The 26875-nt window shown below is 48.2% G+C and overlaps 1 protein-coding gene across 24 annotated transcripts; it reads left to right on the forward strand.

Annotated features, from left to right (window-relative positions):
* Positions 1–26066, forward strand: ZNF384 (zinc finger protein 384). 24 transcript variants are annotated; one of them, XM_051850158.2, is made up of 12 exons: positions 65–228; positions 1369–1431; positions 12853–12923; positions 13177–13414; positions 13645–13692; positions 13892–14225; positions 15080–15172; positions 18892–19116; positions 19808–19990; positions 21504–21582; positions 24023–24181; positions 24729–26066. In XM_051850158.2, exons 3-12 carry the CDS (start codon positions 12858–12860, stop codon positions 25134–25136), a joined length of 1833 nt encoding a protein of 610 aa, XP_051706118.1. In that variant the 5' UTR covers positions 65–228; positions 1369–1431; positions 12853–12857; the 3' UTR covers positions 25137–26066. The 24 variants fall into 24 exon arrangements, with proteins under 24 accessions (XP_069905422.1, XP_069905432.1, XP_069905436.1 ...); XM_008259742.4 differs by lacking the exon at positions 65–228 and adding an exon at positions 244–494; XM_051850160.2 differs by lacking the exon at positions 65–228 and adding an exon at positions 575–596.
* The last annotated feature ends 809 nt before the right edge of the window (positions 26067–26875 follow it).

Genomic DNA, 26875 nt, shown 5'->3' on the forward strand with positions numbered 1-26875 from the left:
CCGGATGTGATCTCGCCGCTCCCGGAAGTGACTCGGCCTTTGCACTCCCCCCCTTCCCCCTTACCGCCCCCCCACACGCTGCTATTTCCCTCCCTCCCCCCCTTTTCGTTTCCGGCGCTCCCGCCTTCTCTCGGCTGCAGTCTTCTCTGAGCCTGTGGGGGGGAGGGAGGGAGGGGGGCGTGGAGGAATTGGGGTTCTCGGGAGCACGAGCTGCAGCACCACTTCCGGGTGAGTGTTAGGGGCGGGAGGGAGGGGGGCCACCCACTGCCTCGCGCCCCCGCCCTGCGGGTGTCTCGCGCGCATTCCGTGCGTGTGAGTGTGTGGGTCTGTCTCGCGCCTCAAGTGCGTGCCCGCGCGCTCCGCCTCGCGCTTTCCCCCCCTCCCTCGCCCCCTCCTGGTCCTCCCACCCCACTCGGCTCCCTCCTTTCCCATCAAACGCCGCCCCTCCCGCGCTCTGGCTCTGGCGCTGGCGCCGCCGCAGCCGTCGCCGCCGGGTGAGTCTCGCGCCGCTGCAGCCGGCGCGCGCCAAGCTCCCTGCTCCTCCCCCCTCCCCTTTTCCTTGGGAGGGCGAGGAGGGGGGGGGACACGATGTGACTGTATGTGTGTCCGTCCCGGAACCGGAAGTGGTTGTGGAGGAGCGGGCGATGGGGAGGAATGGGGGGGTTTTAGGGGGCGGGTGCCTGTCTGGTGGGTGGCAGAGTTCAGCTCCCTGGAGGGGAAGGAGGGTCGTCCCAAGGCAGGGTCTTTGAGAAAAGAGTGGGGGGCGACATCAGGAGGAGGCTCCCAGGGGCGCTCTCAGGGGAACGAAGGTTCTGGGGGGGACAGTTGGGGTCTCCAGTAGGTAGACCGCTGTGCAGACTGAGCGAGGTACTTCTTGGCACAAGGCCTTGGGTAGGCAGGGGGCGAAGTCCTAGCAGAAGTGTGGAGGGGAGGCTGGAGGAAGTGGCTGGGCCTGAACTGGCACTGTGCCTGACACAAGGGCCCGTGCATCCCCCCTGTCCTCAGCCTACCTCCTGAAGCCCCTGCCCGGGGGCGGGGACTCTCCTCTTCTCCCAACTGTTCTGTTCTCTGACCCCTGGTTACCTGTGGCCGGGAAAGGAAGACCCAGTGCCTGAGCCTAGGAGTGGAAGCCAAACCCGGGGGATAGGATTGATCTTAGTTCTGGGAATCAAATGTATTTCCCTTGTATGCAGATACTGGGTGGCACTAGGCTTCTGCTACTGTATCTTTCCCTTCTTGAATTGTCGGGTGGTCAGGGGTGTGCCTGCCTTCCAGACCCACTGCCGACAAAGAATTCCTGAGGTTCTTCACAGTCCTCTGGCGACTGCACCCTGACTGGCCCCTGTAACCTAGAGAATTTGTTTACAGAAAGTTCAGGAGCCCTGGAAAGGAGAAGGAATAAGACGACAGGAGGAGGAAGAGAGAGAGAGGGTAAGACAATCTTTGGGCTAATGGCTTTTCTGGTTTTGGGGGAGAAGGGGTTATGAAAAGATGAATTTTTTTTTTCTTTTTGGACAGTATGACAGACTTCAAGTAACGGCAGTTGTAATACTGGTGTTGTGGTGGGAGGGAAAATTAGCCTTTTCCTCTTAACTTTTGAGGGGTCCCAGGAAGTTGTGGCTAAGAAGTTGGCATTAAACTCCTGTCACTTTCCTTTCCCACTAGCACTCATCGGGAGTGCAAGGTGAAATGTTCAAGTGAAACCACTGAGGAGTTTTGTGTTGTGTCCCAAGGAGAAATTCGTTCTGCTTTGGAGCACATGGGCCCTAACTGCGGATGCAGTCCTTATGGCAGAGCTTAGGGGTTCCTGTAGTTAGAACAAGCAGTGCTGAGTTCAGAGGGGGGTTCCTATTCTTAATATCCCAGTGGCGTGTTTGAAGTGCATCTCTTGAATGATGAGAATCCGAGACAAAGGATTATTTGAATTTGGTGTGGCAGGGTGAGGTTTTTACTGCATGTTTCAGGTAAAGAAGATAAAACTGTATGGACTGAACCCCAGGAATGGGTCTAGAAGAATTCAAATTATGAAGCCTAGTAGTGATAGAGTTTTAGGTTGCCTGAAAATAACAATGTACAGACCTAAAAGGCTTCAAAGCTGTAATCCTAGAGATATCTTGTAATTTTTAAAGAATTTATTTAAGATTGGCCGTGGCTCACTAGGCTAATCCTCTGCCTTGCGGCGCCGGCACACTGGGTTCTAGTCCCGGTCAGGGCGCTGGATTCTGTCCCGGTTGCCCCTCTTCCAGGCCAGCTCTCTGCTGTGGCCAGGGAGTGCAGTGGAGGATGGCCCAAGTGCTTGGGCTCTGCACCCCATGGGAGACCAGGAGAAGCACCTGGCTCCTGCCATCGGATTGGCGCGGTGCGCCGGCCGCAGCGCACCGGCCGCGGCAGCCATTGGAGGGTGAACCAACGCCAAAGGAAGACCTTTCTCTCTGTCTCTCTCTCTCACTGTCCACTCTGCCTGTCAAAAAAATAAATTAAAAAAAAAAAAAAAGAATTTATTTAAGATTCATTTGCAGGGGCCGGCGCTGTGGCACAGTGGGTTAACGCCCTGGCCTGAAGTGCCAGCATCCCATATGGGTGCCGGTTCTAGTCCTTACTGCTCCTCTTCTAATCCAGCTCTCTGCTATGGCCTGGGAAAGCAGTAGAAGATGGCCTGAGTCCTTGGGCCCCTGCACCCGAGTGGGAGACCCAGAAGAAGCTCCTGGCTCCTGGCTTCAGATCGGTGCAGCTCCAGCTGTTGCAGCCAATTGGGGAGTGAACCATCAGATGGAAGACCTCTCTCTCTCTCTGCCTCTTCTCTTTCTGTAACTCTGACTTTCAAATAAATAAATAAATCTTTAAAAATTAAAAAAAAAGATTTATTTGCAAGGCAGAGTGACAGAGAAATATCTTCCATCCCCTGGTTTACTCCTCACATGCCCACAACAGCTGGGATTAGGCCAGCCTGAAGTCGGGACCCAGGAACTCCATCTGGGTCTCCTGTATGAGTGGCTGGAACCCAAGTACTTTGGGCCATCTTCTGCTGCCTCCTAGGTGCTTTAGCAGGAAAGTGGATTGGCAGCAGAGATAGCACTCCATCCCAGGCACATGGATAGGGTATGTAGGCATCCCAGGTGGCAGCTTAACCCGCTCCACCACAGTGCCCATGCCCCGGAGATAGTGTGTAAGAACCAATTCCGGATTGGTATAAAATCTGTTCCCCATAGGTTTCTGAGGCAAGTTTATGATTAAATACTAGGTGCATATTTCCTCTTTCCTCCTTGTTTATTTTTTCATTTTATCTGATAGAGATTCCTCATCTGCTGGTTCACTCCCCAAGTGCCTCCTGTAGCTGGGGCTGGGCCAGGCCAGTGCCGGGATCTAGGAGCTCAATCCAGGTCTCCCACATAGGTTGGCAGGTACCCAACTATTTAAGCCATCACCTCTGACCTCCTAGGGTTTACATTAGCCGCAAACTGGAATAGGGAGTGGGGCCTGGACTTGAACCATGGTACTCTGATACTGTATGCAGGTGAGCCAAATGCCCATTGTATTTTGCCTTACATTTGGCAGATTATTGCTAGCAGAGCAGGTCGGGAAGAACCACGATGCTGCCTTTCACCAGGGTACAGGGTACGATGGTCCAGTGGTAGCAGTGTAGGAGCTGCCTGATACTCATGGATCTGTTGATTTGTTTGTGTGTTGTGTGATGGTCTTTCCCAGTATCATTGAAGTAAACGTGTTCTGAGTTATTTTGCACTTGGAAGAGTTCACAGATAGTACAGGCTGAGTTGAAGATCCCTTGTCAGAAATAATTGGTTTGAGAGTTTTTAAGATTTTGGAATATTTGCCTAGACGTTAACCTGTTGATATTACTCATCTAGCAAATCTGAAACATTTTGAGCATGATGTTAGCATACAAAAAGTGTTGAGTTTTGGAGCATTTAAAATTTTGGATTTATGTATTAGAGGTGCTCGACCTGTAGTAGGATCCTGAAAGATTTGTCTCCTTATTGAGAAAAAAAATTGATTTTTTTAAAAGATTTATTTATTTATTTAAAAGGCAGGGTTATAAAGAAGCAGAAGCAGAGAGAGAGAGGTCTTCCATCTGCTGGTTCACTGCCCAGATGGCTGAAATGGCGGGAGCTGTGCCGATCCGAATCCAGAAGCCGGGAGCTTCATCCAGGTCTTCCATGGAGGTGCAGGGGCCCAAGGACTTGGGCCATCTTCTACTGCCTTCCCAGGCCATAGTAGAGAGTTGGATCAGAAGTGGATCAGCTGGACTTGAACCTGCACCTATATGGGATGCCGGCACTGCAGGCGGTGGCTTTACCAGCTATGCCATAGCACTGGCACTGAAGCCAATGGTTTTCTATGTTTCCTCATTTCGTGTCCTTAGCTAATATTGCAGCCCTTCTACAGTTGTTCATTCTGGAACTATTTCTCTCAGTAGAGTGTCTTAAGATCTTACAGTTGAATTCAAATTGATTGTTTTTTTGCATCTTTTTATAACTGATGCTACTTATAGATGATTACTAAGCTAGAGGCTATAGACCCATTACTTTGGGGGTCGTTCCTTTGTAATTATGTAGTCTTCATGTAATTTTCACTAATTGTAACTGATCACCCTCATCATGTGGAAGAATTTCTCTGACTCTTTTTATGAGCACTTTGAGCATTTTATTCTTTCTCTTTTTTCTGCTGCGTCCATCTCCTCACAAGAAACCGTATGAACTGGCTGTAAAGAGTTCATTCACCTCCATTCTCCACGCTGATAAATACCTAGAAGCATAGAGGGATAGCTAATTATTGTGCTGGACCTAGAATTAGAATCCACATTTTGATTCCTAGGTCTCTTCTCTAGCTACTGAACTTGATTCATGCAAATTTAATGGGTGCATATATTTCATGAGTTTTCTAAAGATTGGTTGTATTAAGGAAATTGAGAAAAAAATGCTTTACTTGAAAAGCAGCAGTAAAAAAACAGTAGTTGCAAGTGGCAAATAAGTGGTGATCTTTACCATATCTGCCAAAACCAACTAGAAGCCATGATACCTTTACCCTTGGTTGGTTGTAGTACCGTGGAAGACTGGGTAGGTGAGCAAAGCTCTGGTGCCAGAATTCAAGTCCTACTATGTGTTTTGCATGTGTTACTTTAATATTCTCTCTTCTTCACCTCCCCGGTCTTCCAATATTTCTTTTGAAACTGGAGAAAATACGTAGTTCCTTAAACCTCTAGAAAGAAGAGTATCATCCAACCTAATTATAGTAAATGCCCCTCCTTATTAACAGCACAGTTGAGACTTGGTGCAATAGTGAAGTTGAAATTAGAACCCATATTTTCAATCTGTCAGCATTCTTTTTTTTTTTTTTTGACAGGCAGAGTGGACAGAGAGAGACCGAAAGAAAGGTCTTCCTTTGCCGTTGGTTCACCCTCCAATGGTTGCCCCAGCCGGCGCACTGCAGCCGGCGCACCATGCCAATCCAATGGCAGGAGCCAGGTGCTTCTCCTGGTCTCCCATGGGGTGCAGGACCCAAGTACTTGGGCCATCCTCCACTGCACTCCCTGGCCACAGCAGAGAGCTGGCTTGGAAGAGGGGCAACCGGGACAGAATCCGGCGCCCTGACCGGGACTAGAACCCGGTGTGCTGGCGCCGCAAGGTGGAGGATTAGCCTAGTGAGCCGCGGCGCTGGCCTCTTCTTTCTATTATATATTTCTTGCTTGCTTTTTGGGGCTATAATGAAAGTCTTCCTCTGCTCAGAGTAGAGTCAACCAGTTTGTTTTTTCCCCTTCTGAGAATTGGCATAATCATCAAAGCCAGCATTCTGTATAGAGATGAGTTTGGGTTTGAGTTGTACGAATGCTGGTGTGTTGGGAAGGTGAGCTTTCCTGTGTGAAAGATAGGGTGAGAGGGTAAGTGGTAAAATGGACAGTAAGTGGGTGGTTGAGTGATTGGGCACCTGGGCGCACTGCTGCACAACTCCAGGGAGCACCATTTACATTGTGTTCTGACAATAGCCTTCATTCTTGGCTTTTCACCTGAGCCCATTTTGAGGAGTACAGAGATTGAGTCAAGCTTACCAGTAGCACAGTGCTACAGCATTTCTCAGATGTCCTTTTGTAGGTAAATATTGCTTATGGTTGGTTGAGCAGTACTTTCCATGTGCTCTGCTTTTGGGCTGACCTGTTTGTCAAAAGCCCATAAGGCACATATATTGTCTTATCTTGGCCCAGGACCAGCTGTGGTTCTGACATTTAGCTTTTTTCTGTTAAGAACCAAAGCAGGGACAGGTATTTGGTGTGGTGGTTAAGACACTGCTTGGGATACCTGCGTTCCCTATCAGAGTGCCCAGGTTCGAGTCCCTGCTCTGCTCCCAATTCCAGCTTCCTGCTAGGCTCAGATGAGTGCTCAGTACTTGGGTCTGTGCCACGTATGTGGGAGATCTGGGTGAAGCTCCTGGCTCCTGGCTTCAGCAGCCCTGGCTGTTGGGGGGTATTTGGGAGTGACCCAGCAGATGGAAGATCTCTCTCTGTATGTCTGCCTTACTCTTTGTGTCTCTTTTCCCTTTAAATAACTAGAAAACAAAAAATTTAAAAGTAAAACAAACCAAAGCAGAGTGATGGACTGGGTATCCAAGGAAATGGAGAGCCTTTTATTTATTTTCCTGTGAATGGCCTTTTTGTCCAGACCCCATCATTTTAAAATCACTTATCTTGAGCCAAGAGAGGTTTCACAGGATGTGGACAGAGAATATGATCTTGAGCTGCTTGTCATTTTGCTGTTATCAGGACTTCAATTTTAAAAATACTTAATTGTGGCCTTCCTGAAGAATGTATAGTTAGTTCCTGGAAATATTCTAAATTTTAATTCCTGGGTCAAACTATAAGGTCAGAAAGTATGTCCTTCAGCTGTTTTGGTCCCTTGTGAACCCTTTTCCTTAACGTGCTGTTTGGTATCCGGGTTGAGATCTTTGCATTGCTATTTACTGTTTGACTCTGTGCCTTCAATTTTCTCATTTGAAAAATGGGGTTATAGTGTCTACCATATAGAGCTGTTTGGGAGATTAAATGATGAAGTTAGAAAGTACTTAGAACACTACCTTGAAGACAGTAAGCACATAATAAATATTCATGATGATGGTAGTGGTGATGTTGTCCACCACATCACTTTGTACGTCCTCTCTGTAAGACTTTATAAGGGTGGGCTGGCATCGTGGTGCAGTGCATTAAGCTGCCACCTGCAAGGCCACCATCCATGTCGGCACTGGTTTGAGTCCTGGCGGCTCCACTTCCTGTCCAGTTCCCTGCTAATGTGCCTGGGAAAGCAGCAGAAGATGGCCCAAGTGCTTGGGCTCCTGTACCCATGTGGGAGACCCAGAAGAAGCTCCTGGCTTCAGCCTGGCCATTGTGGCCATTTGGGGAGTGACCCAGGGGATGGACGAGCTCTTTCTCTCCTTTTCTCTCTCTAACTCTGCTTTACAAATAAATAAATAAATCTTTTAAAAAAATTTACAAGGGTAGCCTCAGAACCCCTCAGAAAGCCTGTTTCAGCTGACCCACCTGTAGGACAGTATGAATGGATGCTGTCTTTTGGGATAGAAGAAGGCAGTTTGTTCACTAGAATCTTATATGGGACTGTTCTTATTTTCAGATTTTCTGTTCTTCCCTCCTAAATTTTCACAACCATAATGCATTTATTTCCAACATTCTTTAGGAAGAAATTATATGCTAGGCCTTCCTTTTACATTCTAGTGTAACTTTCTACTTCATTTCCACCATCCATCAACCTTCTCGTCTATTTTACTTCTCGTGTGTAGAGCACACTGTTGTTTGGTTCATTACATATTGCTTCTTGGATGATGAGCCTTAGTTAGGGACAAAGGGAAGAAACGTGTAGAAGTCATCCCTCCCAAAAAGCTGGGCAAGATTGGATCTCCTCAGACTGATCTTTTCTTGATTCTGTTGCCTCAGGAGGACCTGAGACCCCTTTATAAAGCTAGGGCTGGGGCCAGCACTGTGGCACAGTGGGTTAATACTCTGGCCTGAAGTGCTGGCATCCCATATGGGCACCGGTTCGAGACCCAGCTGTTCCACTTCTGATCCAGCTCTCTGCTATGACCTGGGAAGGCAGTAGAAGATGGCCCAGGTCCTTGGGCCCCTGCACGCACATGGGAGACCCTGGCTTCTGGCTTTGGGTTGGCAAGTTCTGGCTGTTGCGGCCAATTGGGGAGTGAACCAGCAGATGGAAGACCTCTCTCTCTCTCTCTCTCTCTCTCTCCTGCTCTCTCTCTCTGCCTCTCCTCTCTCTGTGTAACTCTGACTTTCAAATGAATAAATACATCTTAAAAAAAAAAAAAATAAAGGTAGGGCTATGGGGACAGCATTGTAGCTTAGCAGGTGAAGCTGCCACCTGCAATACTGACATCCCATATGGCACCAGTTCGTGTCCTGGCTGCTGCTCCACTTCCGATCCAGCTCCCTGCTAATGGCCTGGGAAAGCAGTGGAGGACAACGCCAGTGCTTGGGCCCCTGCTACCCATGTGGGAGACCTAGAAGAAGCTCCTGGGTTTGGCCTGGCCCAGCCCTGACCATTGCCATCTGTGGAGTGAACCAGTGCATGTCTTTCCTTCTCTCTCTGTGACTCTAACTTTTTTTTTTTTTTTTTTTTTTTGCAGGGCTGAACCCTGTAAAGACCAAAAAAAAAAAAAAATCCCCACAAAACTAGGGCTACAAAGGCTAAGTTTGCATCTGTGTCCAAAACTGTCTAGTTTTACTGTCTAGTTATCTTGGGTTCCGATCAACAGACTCAACTAAAACAGTCTTAAATTGCTGTTGTATATTATGTAGTAGGCTTACAGACTTTATTTCTTTGTAATTACTCCCTGAACAACATAGTATAAAAACAATTTACATAGCATTTACATTGTATTAGGCATTATATGTAATCTAGAGGTGAATTAAATTATATAGGGGGGTCATTTGATTAAGATACCACTTGGGACACCTGCATCCCAGTCACCAGGTTCAAGTGCTGGCTCCACTTCTAATCCAGCTTCCTGTTAATGAGTACCCTGGGAAGCAGCAGATGATGGCTCAGATACTTGGGTCCCCACCATTGAGTTCCTGGCTCTTAGATTTGACCAGACCCAGCCCCAGCTGTTGAAGGCATTTGGGGAGTAAACTAGTAGATGGAAAATCTGCCCCCCTGCACTATGTATCTTTCTGCTTTTCAAATAAATACATACATAGATTTTATTATTTTATTATTTATTATTATTATTTATTATTATTATTTATTTAGTTAAGAAAAATAAAGTATATGGAAGAGTGTGCCTAGATTTTGTGTAAATACCACAACATTTTATGTAAGGGACTTGAGAATCTGCAAATTTTGGTGTCCACAGCATGGGTGTGCCTTGGACCAGTGCCCCGTGGATACTGGGGGATGACTATATATATTTTTTTTTCTTTTTTTTTTTTGACAGGCAGAGTGGACAGTGAGAGAGAGACAGAGAGAAAGGTCTTCCTTTTTCCGTTGGTTCACCCCACAATGGCCGCTGCAGCCAGTGCACCGCGCTGATCCGAAGCTAGGAGCCAGGTGCTTCTCCTGGTCTCCCATGCAGGTGCAGGGCCCAAGCACTTAGGCCATCCTCCACTGCCCTCGCAGGTCACAGCAGCGAGCTGGACTGGAAGAGGAGCAACCGGGACAGAATCTGGCTCCCCAACCGGGACTAGAACCTGGGGTGCCGGTGCCACAGGCGGAGTAGATTAGCCTATTGAGCTGTGGCACTGGCCCTTTTTTTAAGATTTATTTATTTGAAAGTCAGAGTTAGGCAGAGGGAGAGAGGGAGAGAGAGAGAGAGAGAGAGGTCTTCCATCCAATGGTTCACTCCCCAGTTGGCTGCAACAGCTAGAACTGCGCTGATCAGGAGCCAGGAGCATCTTCCAGGTCTCCCACTCGGGTGCAGGGGCCCAAGGACTTGGGCCATCTTCTACTGCTTTCCCAGGCCATAGCAGAGAGCTGGTTCAGAAGAGGAGCAGCTGGGACTAGAACCGGCGCCCATATGGAATGCCAGTGCTTCAGGCCAGGGCGTTAACCTGCTGCGCCACAGCACCGGCCCCTATATTTTATAACTCTGAATAGGACTTCCCTGTTGTTGATCCTCAGTCACTTAACATTGAACTTAATTCTGCAAAGCTGTTATTTGTATCAGAGCATTCCTCTTGCTACTGTTTTTAAAGTAGGCTGAAATCAGTTCTCCCTTTTGTAGGTTTTAGGGAAATTGAGAGGGCCGTTTAATAGAGGAAAAAGTGTGAGGAGCCTTCTGGGGAAAGACAAGAAGTAGAGTGACGTTTAGGGCGCTATCCTTTCGGCATCACCTTCGTTGAAGGTATTGCCTAATTGCCTTCGCCACTAGAGGCATTCTTCCCTCTAACTCTTAGTGCGACTGGTGCTTGCCTCCAGCATATTCTCCAAGGCTCTAACCTAGGGGTGATTCTAACACGTTGTTAGTCACGGCTCTTTCCTCCCACCCAGACTGTGGTTGATCTTGGCTCAGAGTAGCAGCATCATGTTGATTTCCTGCCGTTCTTCATTTTCCCTTTCCCCTCATCTCATACTCCTTCTTACCTGCCTTAGGCAGGCTGGATCTTTTCCTACGAGTCCAGGATTTTGGGAAGCTGCTCATTACCCACTTACTACCAGTAAAGGCTTGCTAGAAGTGATGGCAGTGTGAACACCAGTGGTGGGATGCCTGGATTCTGTACCCACATGTGGCTTGACAACACGACTGAGGGATTACTTTTCCTGCAGCTTACTCCTCATGCAGAACATTTAGCTTAATTATCATCCACACTTAGAAGAGTTTGAACTCTTGGAAGCAGTGTTTAAGAAACAAAAAGCAAAAGCAGGCATTTGGGTGGCAGTTTAGTTACCGTGTGGGATGCCTGCATGCCGTAGTGGAGTGCCTGGTTCGATTCCTGACTCTTCTAATTCTGACCCAGCTTCCTGCTGGTGCCTACCTGGGTCGGCAGCAGGTGATGGCTCAAGTACTTGGATCCCTGTCAGCCATGTGAGAGGTACAAATGGAGTTTCTGGCTTCTGCCTGCCCAGCCATGTCTGTTGCAGGCATCTGGGGAGTGAACCAGTAGATGGAAGATCTCTCTCTCTCTCTGCCTTTTAAATAGAAAGTAAATAAATAAAAATTAAAAAATAAATAGAGGGGCCAGGGCAGTAGGCTAATCCTGTGCCTGTAGTGTGGGCTTCCCATATGGGCGCTGGTTCTAGTCCCAGCTGCTCCTCTTCTGAACCAGCTCCCTGCTGTGGCCTGATAAAGCAGTAGAAGATGGCTCAGTCCTTGGGCCCCTGTACCCAAGTGGGAGGCCCAGAAGAAGCTCCTGGTTCCTGGCTCCAGATGAGCGCAGCTCCAGCCATTGCAGCCATTTGGGGAGTGAACCAGCAGATGGAAGACCTGTCTCTCCCTCTCACTCTCTGTAACTCTTTCAAATAAATAAATAAAATATTAAGAAAGAAAGAAAGCAGGAGTATAGTACTATGTATGTGTCCTGGCCTACCATTCCCTATTCCAAAACCCTTTAGGTGGAAATCTGGGTGCTAAGTCTGGTGCCAAAGCATGTTTTTTTGTTTGTTTTTTAAGATTTATGTATTTACATGAGAGGTAGAGAGAAAGCAAGAGAGAAGTTTTCTATCTACTGATACACTCCCCAAATGGCTGCAATGGCCAGAACTGGGCCTATCCAAAGCCAGGAGCCAGGAGCTTCTTCTGGGTCTCTTACGCAGGTGCAGGGGCCCAGATACTTGGGCCATCTTCTGCTATTTTCCCAAGTCATAGCAGAGAGCTGGATCATAAGTGGAGCAGCCGGGACTCGAACCGGCACTCGTATGGGATGCTGGCACTGCAAGTGCTGGCTTTACCCACTGCACCATAGCACTGGCCCCCAAAACACTGTTTTTGTTTGTTTGTTTGTTTAAGATTTTTTATTTATTTATTTGACAGGTAGAGTTTACAGACAGTGAGAGAGAGAGAGACAGAGAGAAAGGTCTTCCTTCCATTGGTTCACTCTCCAAATGGCCGCAATGGCCGGAGCTGCGCAGATCCAAAGCCAAGAGCCAGGAGTTTCTTCCTGGTCTCCCATGTGGGTGCAGGGGCCCAAACACTTGGGCCATCCTCCACTGCCATCCCAGGCCACAGCAGAGAGCTGGACTGGAAGAGGAGCAACCGGGACTAGAACCTGGCGCTCATATGGGATGCCGGCGCAGCAGGCGGAGGATTAACCTACTGTGCCACGGGGCCGGCCCCCCAAAACACTGCTTTTTAAACTGGCCATCTTCCAGGTCTCATTGCTCAGCCCAGCAATTGTGGTACCAAGTTGTACAGAAGCACACATGTGTTGACTGGATCTGGACATTTTTGTTTCGAGGAAGGTGGATTTGAGGGATAAGGGGAAAAGAGGAACAGTGAGAGATACTCTGGCTGTTTTCAAGTCAGTCAGTGATTTGCTGCCTGTGACTGTGGGTACATCCCTTCCCCTCTTAGGACCAGCTTCTCCTGTCAACAAAGGAAAGTCATATCAATTCTATTTCTTCAGGGTGAGAGAAGCATTGCATGGACCAATGAGATGTGTTTAAGGTCTTTCATAAGGGTTAACTCAGATTCTCTCTGTTGGATTAGGATATAGTGCTGAGTGGCTCTGACAAAGAGGACAGACAGGTGGACACAAGGACCTTGGCTGCTGATTCCTAGCCGGGTGGTCTTGTGCCAAAGAAGAGACCAGGAGCTCCCAACACGCTTTCTCCATGGCTGAGTTTCACATTTATTCAATGTGTGATATGGTCTGTCTGTCTGCAGGTAGAATGGAAGAATCTCACTTCAATTCTAACCCATACTTCTGGCCTTCCATCCCCACGGTCTCAGGACAGGTAAGTGGTACTCACTTTTTGCTCTTCCCCATCATTTACTTTCTTCAGTTCGGAGTAGTGAGTTCTGTTGCTGCGGTGACAAGCGAGCTAAAACACATGCTGTTCACTGGATCCCCTTTCGCTGACTTCTTTCTAGAAAGAAAGGCGTAAACTACCCATTCCTTGATCTGTAAGGAGGGCAAACACTGAAGAGTGCTTAGGGAACAGATGAAAGCAGACTCGATCGGTCTGAAGACCCCTTCTGCTCTTTCAGATTGAGAACACAATGTTCATCAACAAGATGAAGGATCAGCTGTTGCCGGAGAAGGGCTGCGGGCTGGCTCCGCCTCACTATCCCACCTTGCTGACGGTGCCTGCCTCGGTGTCCTTGCCCTCGGGCATCAGTATGGAGACAGAGTCCAAGTCAGACCAGCTGACTCCACACAGTCAGGCGTCCGTGACCCAGAACATCACGGTGGTCCCTGTGCCGTCTACAGGACTCATGACTGCTGGTGAGCGACTCCGCCAACTCCAATCTGAGGTGTTGATCTTCCATGATCAGTACCCCAGGCTGGAGGGCTCCAAGCACGTGGGGAGTGGGATATGTGTTTGATTACTCAAATTTTTATTAAGTGCCTACTGTGTGCCTAGCACTGTGCTAGGCATTGTGGGGGATACAAAGAAGTAGAAGATGCGGTCCCTGCCTTTGAGGAGGTGACATTCTTTCCTTCTCTGAATCAAGGAGTCTCCTGTTCTCAGAGGTGGAGAAGAGAAGGGAGTCAATCAAGGGGTAAATCTCACTGTTACTGGGGGTGGGGCGGGGACAGGGGTTAGGAGACCGTTCTTTTTCTACAGGGCTTGGGGTTTCCTACATACTGTGGGCTGGGGGTGGTGGTGAGGGGTTTTTTAGACAATGCTCTGGGGGAAATGAAAAAGACAGCGTCAGAACTGAACAACGTGACACCATCTCCTTTTTCTCCCAATCCTAGGTCCGGGTTTGGTAATCACGTCCCCCTCAGGCTCTCTTGTGACCACAGCCTCATCAGCTCAGACCTTCCCCATTTCGGCTCCCATGATTGTCTCAGCTCTTCCCCCTGGCTCACAAGCCCTGCAGGTGGTCCCTGATCTCTCCAAGAAGGTAGCATCAACCCTAACAGAGGAAGGAGGTGGAGGCGGAGGTGGAGGTGGCAGTGTGGCTCCCAAGCCCCCCCGGGGTCGAAAGAAGAAGCGGATGCTGGAGTCGGGGTTGCCTGAGATGAATGACCCTTATGTCCTCTCCCCTGAGGATGACGATGACCATCAGAAGGACGGCAAGACCTACAGGTAAGACTCAGAGCCAGGGGCAAGACGCAGGTGAGGATCACTGCCTCGACCTCCCCTGCCATCTTCATGTCCGGCCCCAGTCAGGCTCCACACTCCGGAGCTTTCCGCCGCAGAGCCACTTGCATGTCAGCTGTTCTGTCATGGGGTCGGGAGGCAGAGCTGCTGGCATGCCTCCCGTGCCTGGTCCCCCACAGGGCAGGCCCTTTGGACCCCTTCCATTTGTAAGCCCCGGTTTTGGTGACCATCAGCATGGACTTGTTTTAGAGTGACAGAGTAGAAATTTCTCTTTTGCAATAAGGCTCTAGACTGGGTTTGAGACTGTCTTCGGCTCCGTTTTGCTTTCTCCATTCTCCATTCTTATTTTTCCAAGAAATCTTTCTGGTAAGCACCTCATGTAACTTGTGTGCCGTCCACTGGTTCTTGGGCCATATTGGAGCACTGAGCCTGCCTGACCCTGCATGGCTGGGGTGATGGGAGGGGTTTACATACAAAGGTGGGAGGAATAGGATACCTCCCCCTTTTTGGAATATATGTTTATAAAATGACTATTTATTTACCTTCTAATTCTTGGAAGTCATTTCAGTTCTTCACTTATTCGAAGTTGTCCATGACCAAAAAAGCATTACATGCATATTTGCATGTGGTGCTGTAATTACATAAGTAAGCTCCCTGCTCTTTGAAAGCTGAAAATCTTTTCATCCCCTTGAGAGCTTTTGGGCCCTTGTGGGTTTGGTCCCAGGACAGAGTGGGATTACTGCTGTCACAGCTTTGATACAGACAGGGGCAGATGTGCATGGCTGGGAGATGGGTCTGTCCTTAGTGTACCGAGATGGGCAATGTTGTTCCCATTTTAGGAGCGAAGGGAACTGCGGCACAGGAAATGGACAGAGCCTTGGGCTCATGGATTCAGTTCCTGGCTCCACCACGAACTTGCTGTGTGACCCTGGGCAAGTCCTTTTCCCCCCTCTCTGGGCCTCAGTTTCCTCATCTGTGAAATGGGGAGAATTCTGTTTATGCCTCCCATTTGTTGGGAGTATATATCAGATAAGATTTGAAATGTTGGGAACTTCTAAAGCAAGATAAATAGTCAGCATGTAGTCTTGATTTTTATTTTTGTTGTACCAGTTTCTCTGTGGAGAACAGTCATGACTATAGTGTTTAAATCCCTCTTTATTAGTGAAATGAGGACAGTGATGCTATGCAGAAAGTATTGAGCACTGCAGAATTCCAGCTCATAATCCCAAAGTTCATTGCAGCTTTATTATTACAGGTGTACCCCACTTTATACAATAAAAGTGTTCCTGGAAAATGTTTACATCATGTCATATAATAAAGGTATCTGAACAGTTTGATTCATTTAAAGGCCTTTGTAAATATATCACTTCATAAAATGAAAATCTACTTTGTTAAGGTGATTTTGTAGAGGTCTGGGTTTTTATGTGTCTGCTTCCCGTGAGGTCACTGTGACCTGGAGATACACCTATATGAAATGCAGGGCTGCAGGAGTAGTGGGAGGGTTTTGTGACACTCACTGGAGTCCTTGTACTTACCTCAGGGTCCTCTGGTTCTGCTGACTTTGTTTCTGGACCCACATTAAAGCTATCTCTGGACTTCCCAGATATGAAAAGAAATGTGAATGTGCTATTGGAAGGAAGTCTTAAAGGACTTTCCATACCTTCAGTGCTTTGGAAATCCTTGGAAGATCCTATGCCCTGGTGACAGCAGTTTAAGGCTGACTAATTGTATCATAGTAAACAGAATTTCTTCAGAAACTCAGAACTGGAGTTCCAAAGGAATGTTTCTTGATCACAAAGAATCTATTTTGATGCATGTGTGGGTCAGCCAGGTCAACCACATCCATTCCAGTGATCACTAGCATTTGCCTGGGTGTTGAGTTACTTCTGGCAAGAAGTTCTGTTACTTTGAGAAGACAATGTTTGTATCTGTTCCCATCTATGAAATGGGAAGATCAGTCACCTCATTTATCATGTGGAAATGTTTTAAGGAAAAATTCAGAGTATTTAAAATTGTTTTGAATATCTTTAGGGAGGGGATAAATGGGATGTTAATTCAAAGTTGTCTCTGAGACCAAGGCCATCCTGTTACTTGCCTCCAAGGGGCACTGTTCTCATTGTGCTGGGTGTGAATGGTGTTCCCTGGAGTAATGCACACAGTGATAAGGGGTGCTGGCTTTTCTGTCCCCTGCTAGCTGCCTGCTGCCACAACTCCAAAATCAGCGTCTTTCTGACCACCTAACACGTTGCATTTAAGGACTTTGACCCTGTGGTTTGGCTTCATGGGATTTAAGAGTTGGAGTCGTTCACTGGTTACGTTCATTGGCAGATGACTGTCCGGCCTGTGCTTGTCAGATGCCTTCAGTGAGGTGTCATGACTTCGTAGTCCGTCGCCCTCTGACAGTTCACTTGCTTTCTGTGCCTTTGTGTTTGCTTCTGTCAAACAGGAATGATACTCGCCAGGTTGTTGTGAGGAGTGAAATAATGTATTTAAAGCTCTTAACCCAGAGCCTGGCAACACCAGATAGCAGACAGCAGTTACTATCATTGTCATTATTCTAACCATCACCATTACACCAAGTACCTTTTGAGACTGCTTGTTCTGTCGTCAGTCTGCTGTCAGTGAACTTGAGATTTACAGAGAAAGCGAGCTTCCATTCACTGGTTCACTCCCTAGGTGGCTGCAATGATTGGGGCTGGGCCAGGCCGAAGCTAAGAGCCTGGAACTCCATCTTGGTCTCCCACATTGGTTGCAGGGGCCTAAGTGCTTGGGACATCTGCTTTCCAGGCGCATTGGCAGGGAGCTTGATTGGAAATGGAACAGCCGGGACTTGAACTGGCACCCGTATGGGATGCTGGTGTCCCAGGTAGTGGCTTAATCTGCTGCACCACAATGCCGATCCCTTTCTTATTAGTTAACTTTCATGTTAAGGGCACAGTTGTATGTTGACATCCTCATACATAAACTAATGAGATTTTATTTGAGAACATGTTCTACCCATTTGAGAAATTTTAGCAATCAAGGGAAGTTATTTTGCAACTTTAATAGCGTTGCTTTCCAAGTGACAGTGTGTCCAGTTTCTAGCCTTAGTCTTAGTAAAATATTAGTAGAATGAGCTTATCTGTCAGCGCTGATGCTGTTAGCACTAGTGGATTTTTACTACTCGAGAACACTTGGTAAGCCTTTGACTGTCTGGCTTGCTGGGTATTTCAGGGGCAAGAATTTAGCTCTCCATTTTACAGACCAGAAAATTGAGGTCTAGGTTAATGAGCAAGTCTGTAACTGAACTGTGAGTAGAACCTAGGTGTCTAGACTCCCATTGGACCATGCTGCATCTAAACAGAACGTCTCCTCCTCTGGTGTGGTGATGAGGCTTCTCATACAACAGCAGGGATTTCCTTCAGAGTTAACAGGTGACCAAAGAAGTAGAAATTGATGTGAATGATTGAAATTTCAGTTAAGGCATTAATGCAGGGTCCATACCCCAACTAACAGTGATACCAGTTTCTCCAAGGAACTCTGTATTCTGTTTAATCTTGAATCTGGTTATTCTGTAAAAAAAATTTTCCTGGGATGAAAAGTCAACACCCCACACCATCCCAAGACCCTGCTGCAAGATAAGTTAGGAGAACCTACAGAAAAGAGACCTGTAGCTGCCTGGCTTCCAGGCCCCTGTCTTACTTGCTCACGTTGAGACCTGCTGGGTTGTTTATGAAAATGACAAGGTTCCAGCACCCATATAGAGAGCTTTTACCCAGCAGAGACTAAATAGTCATGCCTTAATTTACACAGAAGCCTCCTTATTTGATATTGTTGGACAGCGTCAGAGAAGGAAGAAGGATTACCAACTCAGGTGACAACTGAAAGTACATTCACGTGCTGACCTTGACTCCTTGTGCTAGGAAAGAGGAAAGTATGGAAGACTGTTGTTTCACAAACCTTTTGTCCTAGATACTTAAGGGATGTAACCCACTCCCAACAGATACCTGAACTTTTTGGAAGAGTACTTCTCCCCTTGATCACCAAGGGGCTATAGGAGGGTGGTAGATGAATGGTGGAGAGCAGACATCCGTGGGTTGGGAAAAGTCACTTCAAATAATCCTGACAGTTCCCCACCCCCACCCCTCTAGGAATTACTGCCAAACAGAAAGTAAAGGAAACTGAGAGAAGCAAACTTTGAAGATAGGAGAGAATCTAGTCAGTTGTTCCTCATCTCCAAGGGGGCTTGAGAAATACCAAAGGATGTGCCTTATACATGGGGAAACTGGGGAGTGGAGTTCTTTGAAAGTTTGAAATCAGGTTATAGGCAGGAGGGAAACAGACGTTAGCTGGTACTCTGTTTCAGTGAAATCCACATCCTCCCAGAGCCCATCATGCGTGTTGGCCTCATCTGGTTGAATTCTTGTTTTTGCACATTTTAGGGAATCCAGGCATTCAGCAAACATTGTTTATAATGTTCAGGGCACCATGTAAGAGGCTCAGGCTATAGAAGTAAATAAAAGAGAGCTCCTGCTCTCAAGGGCCTCGCTCGCAATGTAGTTAGGAGTAGGAGAGAGATCAGATAGGAAGGCTTCTCTTGGAAATGGAGGGGAGGGCTCAGCAACGCCTTGGTGGTGGGGACGATTCTAACCGCTGCCCTCGTTTGGCCCAGGTGCCGGATGTGCTCCCTGACATTCTACTCAAAGTCGGAGATGCAGATCCACTCCAAGTCACACACCGAGACCAAGCCCCACAAGTGCCCACATTGTTCCAAGACCTTCGCCAACAGCTCCTACCTGGCCCAGCATATCCGTATCCACTCAGGGGCTAAACCCTACAGTTGTAACTTCTGTGAGAAATCCTTCCGCCAGCTCTCTCACCTTCAGCAGCACACCCGGTAAGGCTGCTCTTGGTTCTACCCCACCACCTGGCCATGATCCCCACCCCAAGGCCATGATGCCTGCACCTACTCCTGTCTCCACATGTATTCTTTTTTCCCTTTCACCTTTCCCTTTGGGAGCCTCAAATCTCTCCTATTACTGCCTGAAAAATAAACTGTATCCTAGCAATTGGGGGGGGCCTTGAAAATTGTGGTCTTCAATCCCAAAGTCTGGAACAATTTTTGTGGTTTCTCTCTGTGTCTGTGTTTGGAAATCTTCTGCAGAGCAGGCCCTGCTTTTACTATTTGCTTCAGTTCAGAGCCAAGGTGTGCATTCAACTTCAGGTCCATGGGGACCAGGCGGTATTGGTCTTTGTTCAGATTGCTATTTGGAAGCAGGGTAACTGTGGTGAGTGTGTAACCTTAGGAAAAAGCAGAGGGTTGACGAGACTGGATGCTTTAAGATTACCAGGAGCCCTGGGTTACAGCTCTTCATCATCTCACTGCCATTCTAGCCACCGACTTCTGATCAGCAACAACCTAGCTCTGGGTGTCCTCTTCATTAGCCTCTCCAGGCCGGAGTGTGTTTGGGAGGAGGGAGGAGGGGTGCTCTCATCCGTCAAGCAACATCATTTCACCCAGCAGAGAGCTGAGCCCGTGGTGTCGAACTGCTTCCTCCTCCCCCCTTCCCTCCTCTCCTCTCCGGCAGGATCCACTCCAAGATGCACACGGAGACCATCAAGCCCCACAAGTGCCCGCACTGCTCCAAGACCTTCGCCAACACCTCCTACCTGGCCCAGCACCTCCGTATCCACTCGGGGGCCAAGCCCTACAACTGTTCCTACTGCCAGAAGGCCTTCCGCCAGCTCTCCCACCTCCAGCAGCACACACGGTAAGGGAGAGTGGCGGGCCACTGACCCTGCCCCGCTGGCATGCCCTCCCCACCCCCGCCCCGGACACACACAACAACCCGCATGCGGGGGGCGGGGGAGAGACCTGGCTGGCATCTGGAACAAAGAAGACCAAGCAACAACACTGGCAACGCAAAGTGGACGCTAACAGAAATAGCCTTTCTGGGACCAGAGCTACAGTGGGGAGATGGTCGACTGTGTAATATTCCCTGATTGATGGATCAGTGGGAGGCAGAAACATGAAACACGCCTGGAACAAAGACAACTTTTTGTTCACGCATTTTCCTCCCTGAAACTATCCATGCACACACCTTGCAAGATTCTCTACTTGATGCCAAAGCAGACACATTTGAATGAAGACCATACCTATAGGCCTTGAGGCATCAGCTGTAAACAGGAGATAAAATCAGACATCGCCAGGCCCCAGCCTGGTGACAACGCAACAGGCAAGGCTCTGAAGGATGCCAGGAGAAGAGACCAAGACAAAGTCTGCTAAATATTCACCAAAAGCTGGCAAACAGAAAATGGAAAAGCTCACCTCGTCAAGCGTGGCCACTGTTGACCCCGTGGATCTGCAGTGACTGACTGGGAGGAAGTGATCCTGCCGACTGGGAGAGCTGATGGTTTCCTTCGTGACATGTCAAGTTCGACCACAGCCCAGCTTCCTGCTGGCCGTAGGCCTTCACACCCAGCTTCTTGTAGACCCAGTGATGTCACCTTAAAGTGAACAGACGTCCTGCTTTTCAACGAGAAGTCAGACTTTCTTCACAGAGACAAGACCTGGCCTGTGATGTCCTTGAGATTTTCTACCAGAGGTCCAGAAAAGGATCTGGTCACAGAGAAGGCTCTGAAACCCTCATGAGGAGCAGGAGTCAGTGCATCCTTGGGTCCTTGGGTCACCTTAGCAGAGGGCTCTGTAGCACTGGGGCAAGAGGTCAAATTGGTATGAAACTAGGTATTTCCTGCCATCAGGGAGTGAAACTGGGAAAAGTCTCAAGGAGTTTCTTTGAGTTTCCTTTACTATCACTGCTACCCTCATCAGTTAGCATAACTCTGCTTTTCTTTGATACCAGAACTTACCCTGCAAGCGATGTTCAAGGCTGAAGGGCTAGGTTCTGACTATAGAGGGGCCAAGAAAGCAATGTTGTGTTTTTCTTTTTCCTTGCTGTCGTGTTTGCCTTGTGTTTCTGAATGTTCCTTAGGACAATTAATACGGGAGCTGACTTGTATGCTAATTTGTGAACTGTCTGTCTCTTGGGTGCCAAGGTGCAGTTCTTCCTTCACCGGCGAGAGAAGGCTTAGCTTGAGCTGTGTGGTGCAGGTGGTGGCCAGAAGCCGGGCATTACAGCCTGGTGGGGATCAGAGAGGGCCTGAGCCTGCAGCTCTGGAGGCCCATCTGGTGTGCTTCCTCAGGAGGCCTCATGGAGGTTTAGTAAGGAGCCAGTCCCTAAGTGACATTGCTGACATCTCTCCCTCTCTTCTCATCCTGTGCAGAATCCACACCGGTGATAGGCCGTACAAATGTGCACACCCAGGCTGTGAGAAAGCCTTCACACAGCTCTCCAACCTACAGGTAAATGTTCTACCCTCCGCAGAAGACCTTGAGTCTGAGACGTGGGTTCAGAGTGACACTGGACTAGTTCAGTGGTTCTCTTTGTTAGCACTCCTTTACATTCTAGAAGTTACTGAAGAACCAAAAGAGTTTTTGTTTTATGTAATTATGAGGGTGCTTCAAAAAGTCATGGAAAAATAGAATTATGAGATAAGTTTAGGGGCAGACATTTTGGCACTGCTGGGGAAGCACATCCCATATCAGAGTGTCAGTTGGAGTCCTGTTTTCCTCCGTTTCTGGTCTGACTTCCCGTCCATGTATCATGGGAGGCAGTGGATGGTGGCTGAAGTACTTGGGTACTTGTGTCACCACATGGTAGACTTGATGGAGCTCCAGACTTGGGGCATCAGCCTGCCTGCCTGCCCTTGGCTGCTGCAGGCATTTGAGGAGTGAACCAGAAAGATGGAAAATATCTCTGTCACTTCTTCTCAAGTAAATATACATAAACTTTGTTTTTTAGAGAAAATATTCTTTATTTTCTCGTAATTTTTTCATGTTTTCCATGAACTTGAACACCCCTTGTATCTGTCTACATAGATGTCATAAACTGAGAAACTTGAAAGGTACTTAGTGATCTGTTTAAAAAATAACTATAAATTCATTGCATGTTAACTTATATGATATATTCCCAAATGTCAAAAAAAAAACTTAATGGGAAGAGTAATTTTTTATAATGATTTATTTATTTGAAAGTCAGAGTTACACAGAGACAGAAGGAGAAGCAGAGAGAGAGAGGTCTTCCATCTGCTGGTTCACCCCTCATTTGGTCACAATGGCTGGAGCTGCACTGATCAGGAGCCAGGAGCTTCTTCTGGGTTTCCCACTCGGGTGCAGGGGCCCAAGCACTTGGGCCATCTTCATCTGTTTTCCCAGGCCATAGTAGGGAGCTGGATTGGAAGTGGAGCAGCTGGGACTTGAACTGGCACCTATATGGGATGCTGGCACAGCAGGCGGCAGTTTTAGCCGCTACACCACAGTGCCGGCCCCGGGAAGAGTAATTTATTTATTTTTGAAAATCTATTTGAAAGGCAGAGGCAGACACACAGAGAGAGCAAGTTCTTCTATCTGCTAATCCACTCCCCAAATGGCCACAATGGCCAGGGCTTGTCCAGACTGAAGCCTGAGCCTTGAGCTTCTTCCAAGTCTCCCACGTGAGTGCAGGGGCCCAAGCACTTGGGCCATCTTCCTCTGCTTTCCCAGGAACATTAGCAGGGAGCTGAATTGGAAGTGGAGCAGCTGGGTCTCAAACTGGCGCCCATATGGGATGCCTGCGTCCCACACTACCGACCCCTGTTTAATAGTTTGTGTCTCTTTAATGTCTGGCTTAACAGAAGATTAATAGATTCTCTTAACTGATGCATTCAGTTTGTTGCAAGATCACACACATCATGTGATCTCTGTACAGTCATAAAAGCATGATCTCTTAGTATTTTTTAAAAAGATTTTATTTATGTATTTAAGAAGTAGAGCTATAGGAGCCGGCGCTGTGGCACAGCGGGTTAATGCCCTGGCCTGAAGTGCCAGCATCGCATATGGGCACCAGTTCTAGTCCCAGCTGCTCCTCTTCCGATCCAGCTCTCTGCTATTGCCTGGGATAGCAGTAGAAGATGGCCTAAGTCCTTGGGTCCCTGCACCCACGTAGAAGACCCAGAAGAAGCTCCTGGCTCCTGGCTTCGGATCAGCGCAGCTCCGGCCGTTGCGGCCAATTTGGGAGTGAACCAGCAGATGGAAGACCTCTCTCTGTCTCTACGTCTCTGTAACTCTATCTTTCAAATAAATTTAAAAAAGAAGAAGAAGAAGAAGTAGAGCTACAGAGAGAGAGGGAGAGACAGACAGAAAGGTCTTCTATTGCTGGTTCACTCCCCAAATGGTCGCAACGGCCGGAGCTGTGCTGATCCGAAGCCAGGAGCCAGGAGCTTCTTCTGGGTCTCCCACACAGGTGCAGGGGCCTAAGCACTTGGGTCTTCTGCTGCTGCTTTCCCAGGCCATAGCAGAGAGCTGGATCGGAAGTGGAGCAGCTAGGACATGAACCGGTGCCCATAGGGATGCTGGCACTGCAGGCGGAGGCTTACCTACTAAGCCACAGCACTGGACCCCTCTCATGTCATTTCGAAGAGTTTTGGCTTTGTGGCCCCCTAGATAAAGCCCTCTTGTGTCGTCCATGCCTCACTTGGAGAACTGGCATAAACTGTCATTCTGTCTCCATCCTGGTCTGGGCTGCATGACATGTTTTCTCCCTTAGCCTCTAGCTCCTGAAGTTCCTTTTGAAACAGTTTCTGCTGCTTTCAGATGGAACAAGAAGCTCGGAGGCCTGACACGCACCTTAGGGCTTTCTGTAAAGATCAAGGAGGCAGGAGGAAAGCGTGCAGTGCACTCAACAGGTTTCTCCCAATTTTTTCAGTCCCACAGACGGCAACACAACAAAGATAAACCTTTCAAGTGCCACAACTGTCATCGGGCGTACACAGATGCAGCCTCACTAGAGGTCCACCTATCTACGCATACAGTGAAGCACGCCAAGGTGTACACCTGCACTATCTGTAGCCGGGCGTATACATCAGTGAGTGCTCAGCTTCTTCTCTTTCCTCCCGCAGTCCTGCAAGATGCCACCCCACCCCAGTCTTTCAGGTTGCAGCAAATACCCCATCTCCCTGGCTCCAACTTGGCAGAATCGTTAAAGATTCAGAAATTAATTAGATTTACAGTTGAATTTAGGAGATGCCTAATCCCCTAAGCCTGTAGAGATAGATAAATCATCTTTGTTCGTTTGACTTAAATATAAGGCAAAACAAAACCACCTGAAATCTGGGGGAGAAAGAGACTTGGTTTTTCCCAGTAGATTCTGGAAAAATGTTGTAAATTTGTCCCATTCAGAACTCTTTAAGAAAAATGGCAGCGTTTCCTTTTCAGTGTCCATAGTGACTTTTAAAGGTCGCCTTCTGCCTGTGTCTGGTGCTGAGCCCTGGAAGTGCTGCTTGAGTTCTGCTGACTCCTGGCTCCAGAATGTTTGTAAATATTACTCAGCCTAATGCATAGCAGCCCAGATGCTAGGTGTGAGGAACCTGTGTGTCTCTCATCCCTCAGCTTGTTTTTACCATCTCTCTCAGGAAACATACCTTATGAAACACATGCGCAAACACAACCCTCCTGATCTCCAGCAGCAAGTGCAGGCGGCAGCGGCGGCAGCAGCAGTAGCCCAGGCTCAGGCCCAGGCCCAGGCCCAGGCACAAGCCCAGGCCCAGGCCCAAGCCCAGGCCCAGGCCCAGGCCTCCCAGGCATCGCAGCAGCAGCAACAACAGCAACAGCAGCAGCAGCAACAGCAGCAGCCACAACCACCACACTTCCAGTCTCCTGGGGCAGCCCCCCAGGGTGGGGGTGGTGGGGACAGCAACCCTAACCCTCCACCCCAGTGTTCATTTGACCTGACCCCCTATAAGACGGCGGAGCATCATAAGGACATCTGCCTCACTGTCACCACCAGCACCATCCAGGTGGAGCACCTGGCCAGCTCCTAGAGATCCGTGCTGCCGCCCACTGGGAAGAGGAGGAGGAAGCTCTGGTCCCTGCTTTCTCCAACTCCTCTTGGTAGAAGAAGTCCTCTTCTTCTTGACAAGCCTTGGCTACGTCTCCTTGGGCCTCAGGCACGGCTTTTTCATCATAAGACATCATCCTTATTCTCTACTCTTCAAAAGGAACATCAGCCTTCCTGATTGGCAAAGGAATACTGAGCTGATGGTGAATCCAGCAGCTTCCCCTCCCAAGCAAAGCTTTTAAATTGGGGGTTGGTGCTCAAGGGAAGGATTTGCTATGACCTCAAAAGAACTTGCCCTTTGTGGGTATTTGCCCTCTCCTCACCCTCCTCATCCTCAAAATTTGGGCTGATGTGGACTAGAGGCTGGCCCTTCCTGATCACAGAGAAGAGGGAGCCCTAGCTGCAACCAGCCTCCTGTTCTGTCCTTGCCGGCAAAAGAACAGAGGCTTTTCATGTGCCCGAATCCCTGAGGGCATTCTCTTCCTTCCATGATCTCACTTCACGATTTGGGGGGGGAATTAGACCTTTTCTTTCTAAGGGGGCAGGGGCTGAGATGTGGTCTCCAAGGGGCCAGACGTGAAGGGTGGCTTGGAAGTGTGGGTTATGGTTTTCCTTGGAGCCTCTCCCCATTCTCAGCCAGCCAAGGCCCTATACACTCAGTCTACCTATCCCAAACCCCAAGGAGCTGTGGGATTTTGTGTTCTCTGAAACTCCAAAACAAAGGGTGTTGCAGAGAAGGGGAGAGACAGGGCAAACACACGGACTGGACTTAGCTCCCCAGGTGCCACGGTCAGATGCCGGACACGGATTTATATATAAATATATATATAAATATATATATACCCACTCATCACGGCCATCTTTGTTGTAACCATTTCTGTGTTTATAAATGCATTATCTCTGAGAATTTTCATATTTGATGTTTTGTTTATTTTTGTCTTTTTTTCCTCCACCCTGTCTTCTGGCCATGACATTTTTGTTTCCTTTTGACTTTTTAAAAAAAAAATCATGGCAGATTTCAGAGAAAAGAGAAAATTTTAAAAAAATCAGGAAACAAGTTGTTATAAAGCAGTTTAAAAATGAAGAAAAAAAGAAACTTATGTACAAACTAAGGGGTGTTTTTAGAACATTGTATAGAAATAAATTCATGTAAAAGGATCAGAGGCAGTGGAGCTACTGATGTGAGCAAGTGGGACAAAGCTCTGGGGACATGTTCAAGGCCAGTGCTGAGGGTTTACGCCAGTGGGTGTATGAAGAGTGAGTGCTTGTGTGACGAGGCTCCATGTGTGTAATTCCCCAGCCAGAAAAGGATGCCCTTTCATTATCTCTTAAGTGAGATCTTGGTTTATGAGGGTTTCTACACACTAATTCTGTCATGAGGTTTGCATTGCCTAAATATGTGAGAATAGGGTTTCAGTTCTCACCATCAAAAAAAAAGAGAAATGGCCTCTCCAAAGGACCTATGATGGGCTCCAGGAATTGCAGTTGGCAAAGCGTGTACACACACACCCTGTGCACCTTCAACCAGAGGCTCCCAGTGGTGGGAACCCTCATGGGTGCAGGATTAACAATGCAGAATGGAGTTCTGAGGAGTGAGCATGGTCTGGAAGCTCATACCTGGGTCCGGACCCCACCACCTCCAGTGTTGGCCCCAGTGCCTCTTGGAGCTGTTAATGAAGGAATTTGGTAATTTCCAAGATTTACTTTCAAGAATTGAAGACT

Source organism: Oryctolagus cuniculus, chromosome 9 (genome assembly GCF_964237555.1).
Source record: "Oryctolagus cuniculus chromosome 9, mOryCun1.1, whole genome shotgun sequence".
NCBI classification, from domain to species: domain Eukaryota; kingdom Metazoa; phylum Chordata; class Mammalia; order Lagomorpha; family Leporidae; genus Oryctolagus; species Oryctolagus cuniculus.

Excerpts from the sequence above, each read along its gene's own strand:
- ZNF384 (XM_051850158.2), top strand. The coding sequence starts at position 12,858 with ATGGAAGAATCTCACTTCAATTCTAACCCATACTTCTGGCCTTCCATC. Across the intron at positions 21,583-24,022 it reads CACAGCTCTCCAACCTACAG|TCCCACAGACGGCAACACAA; the intron begins GTAAATGTTCTA and ends CAATTTTTTCAG. Across the intron at positions 24,182-24,728 it reads GTAGCCGGGCGTATACATCA|GAAACATACCTTATGAAACA; the intron begins GTGAGTGCTCAG and ends CATCTCTCTCAG.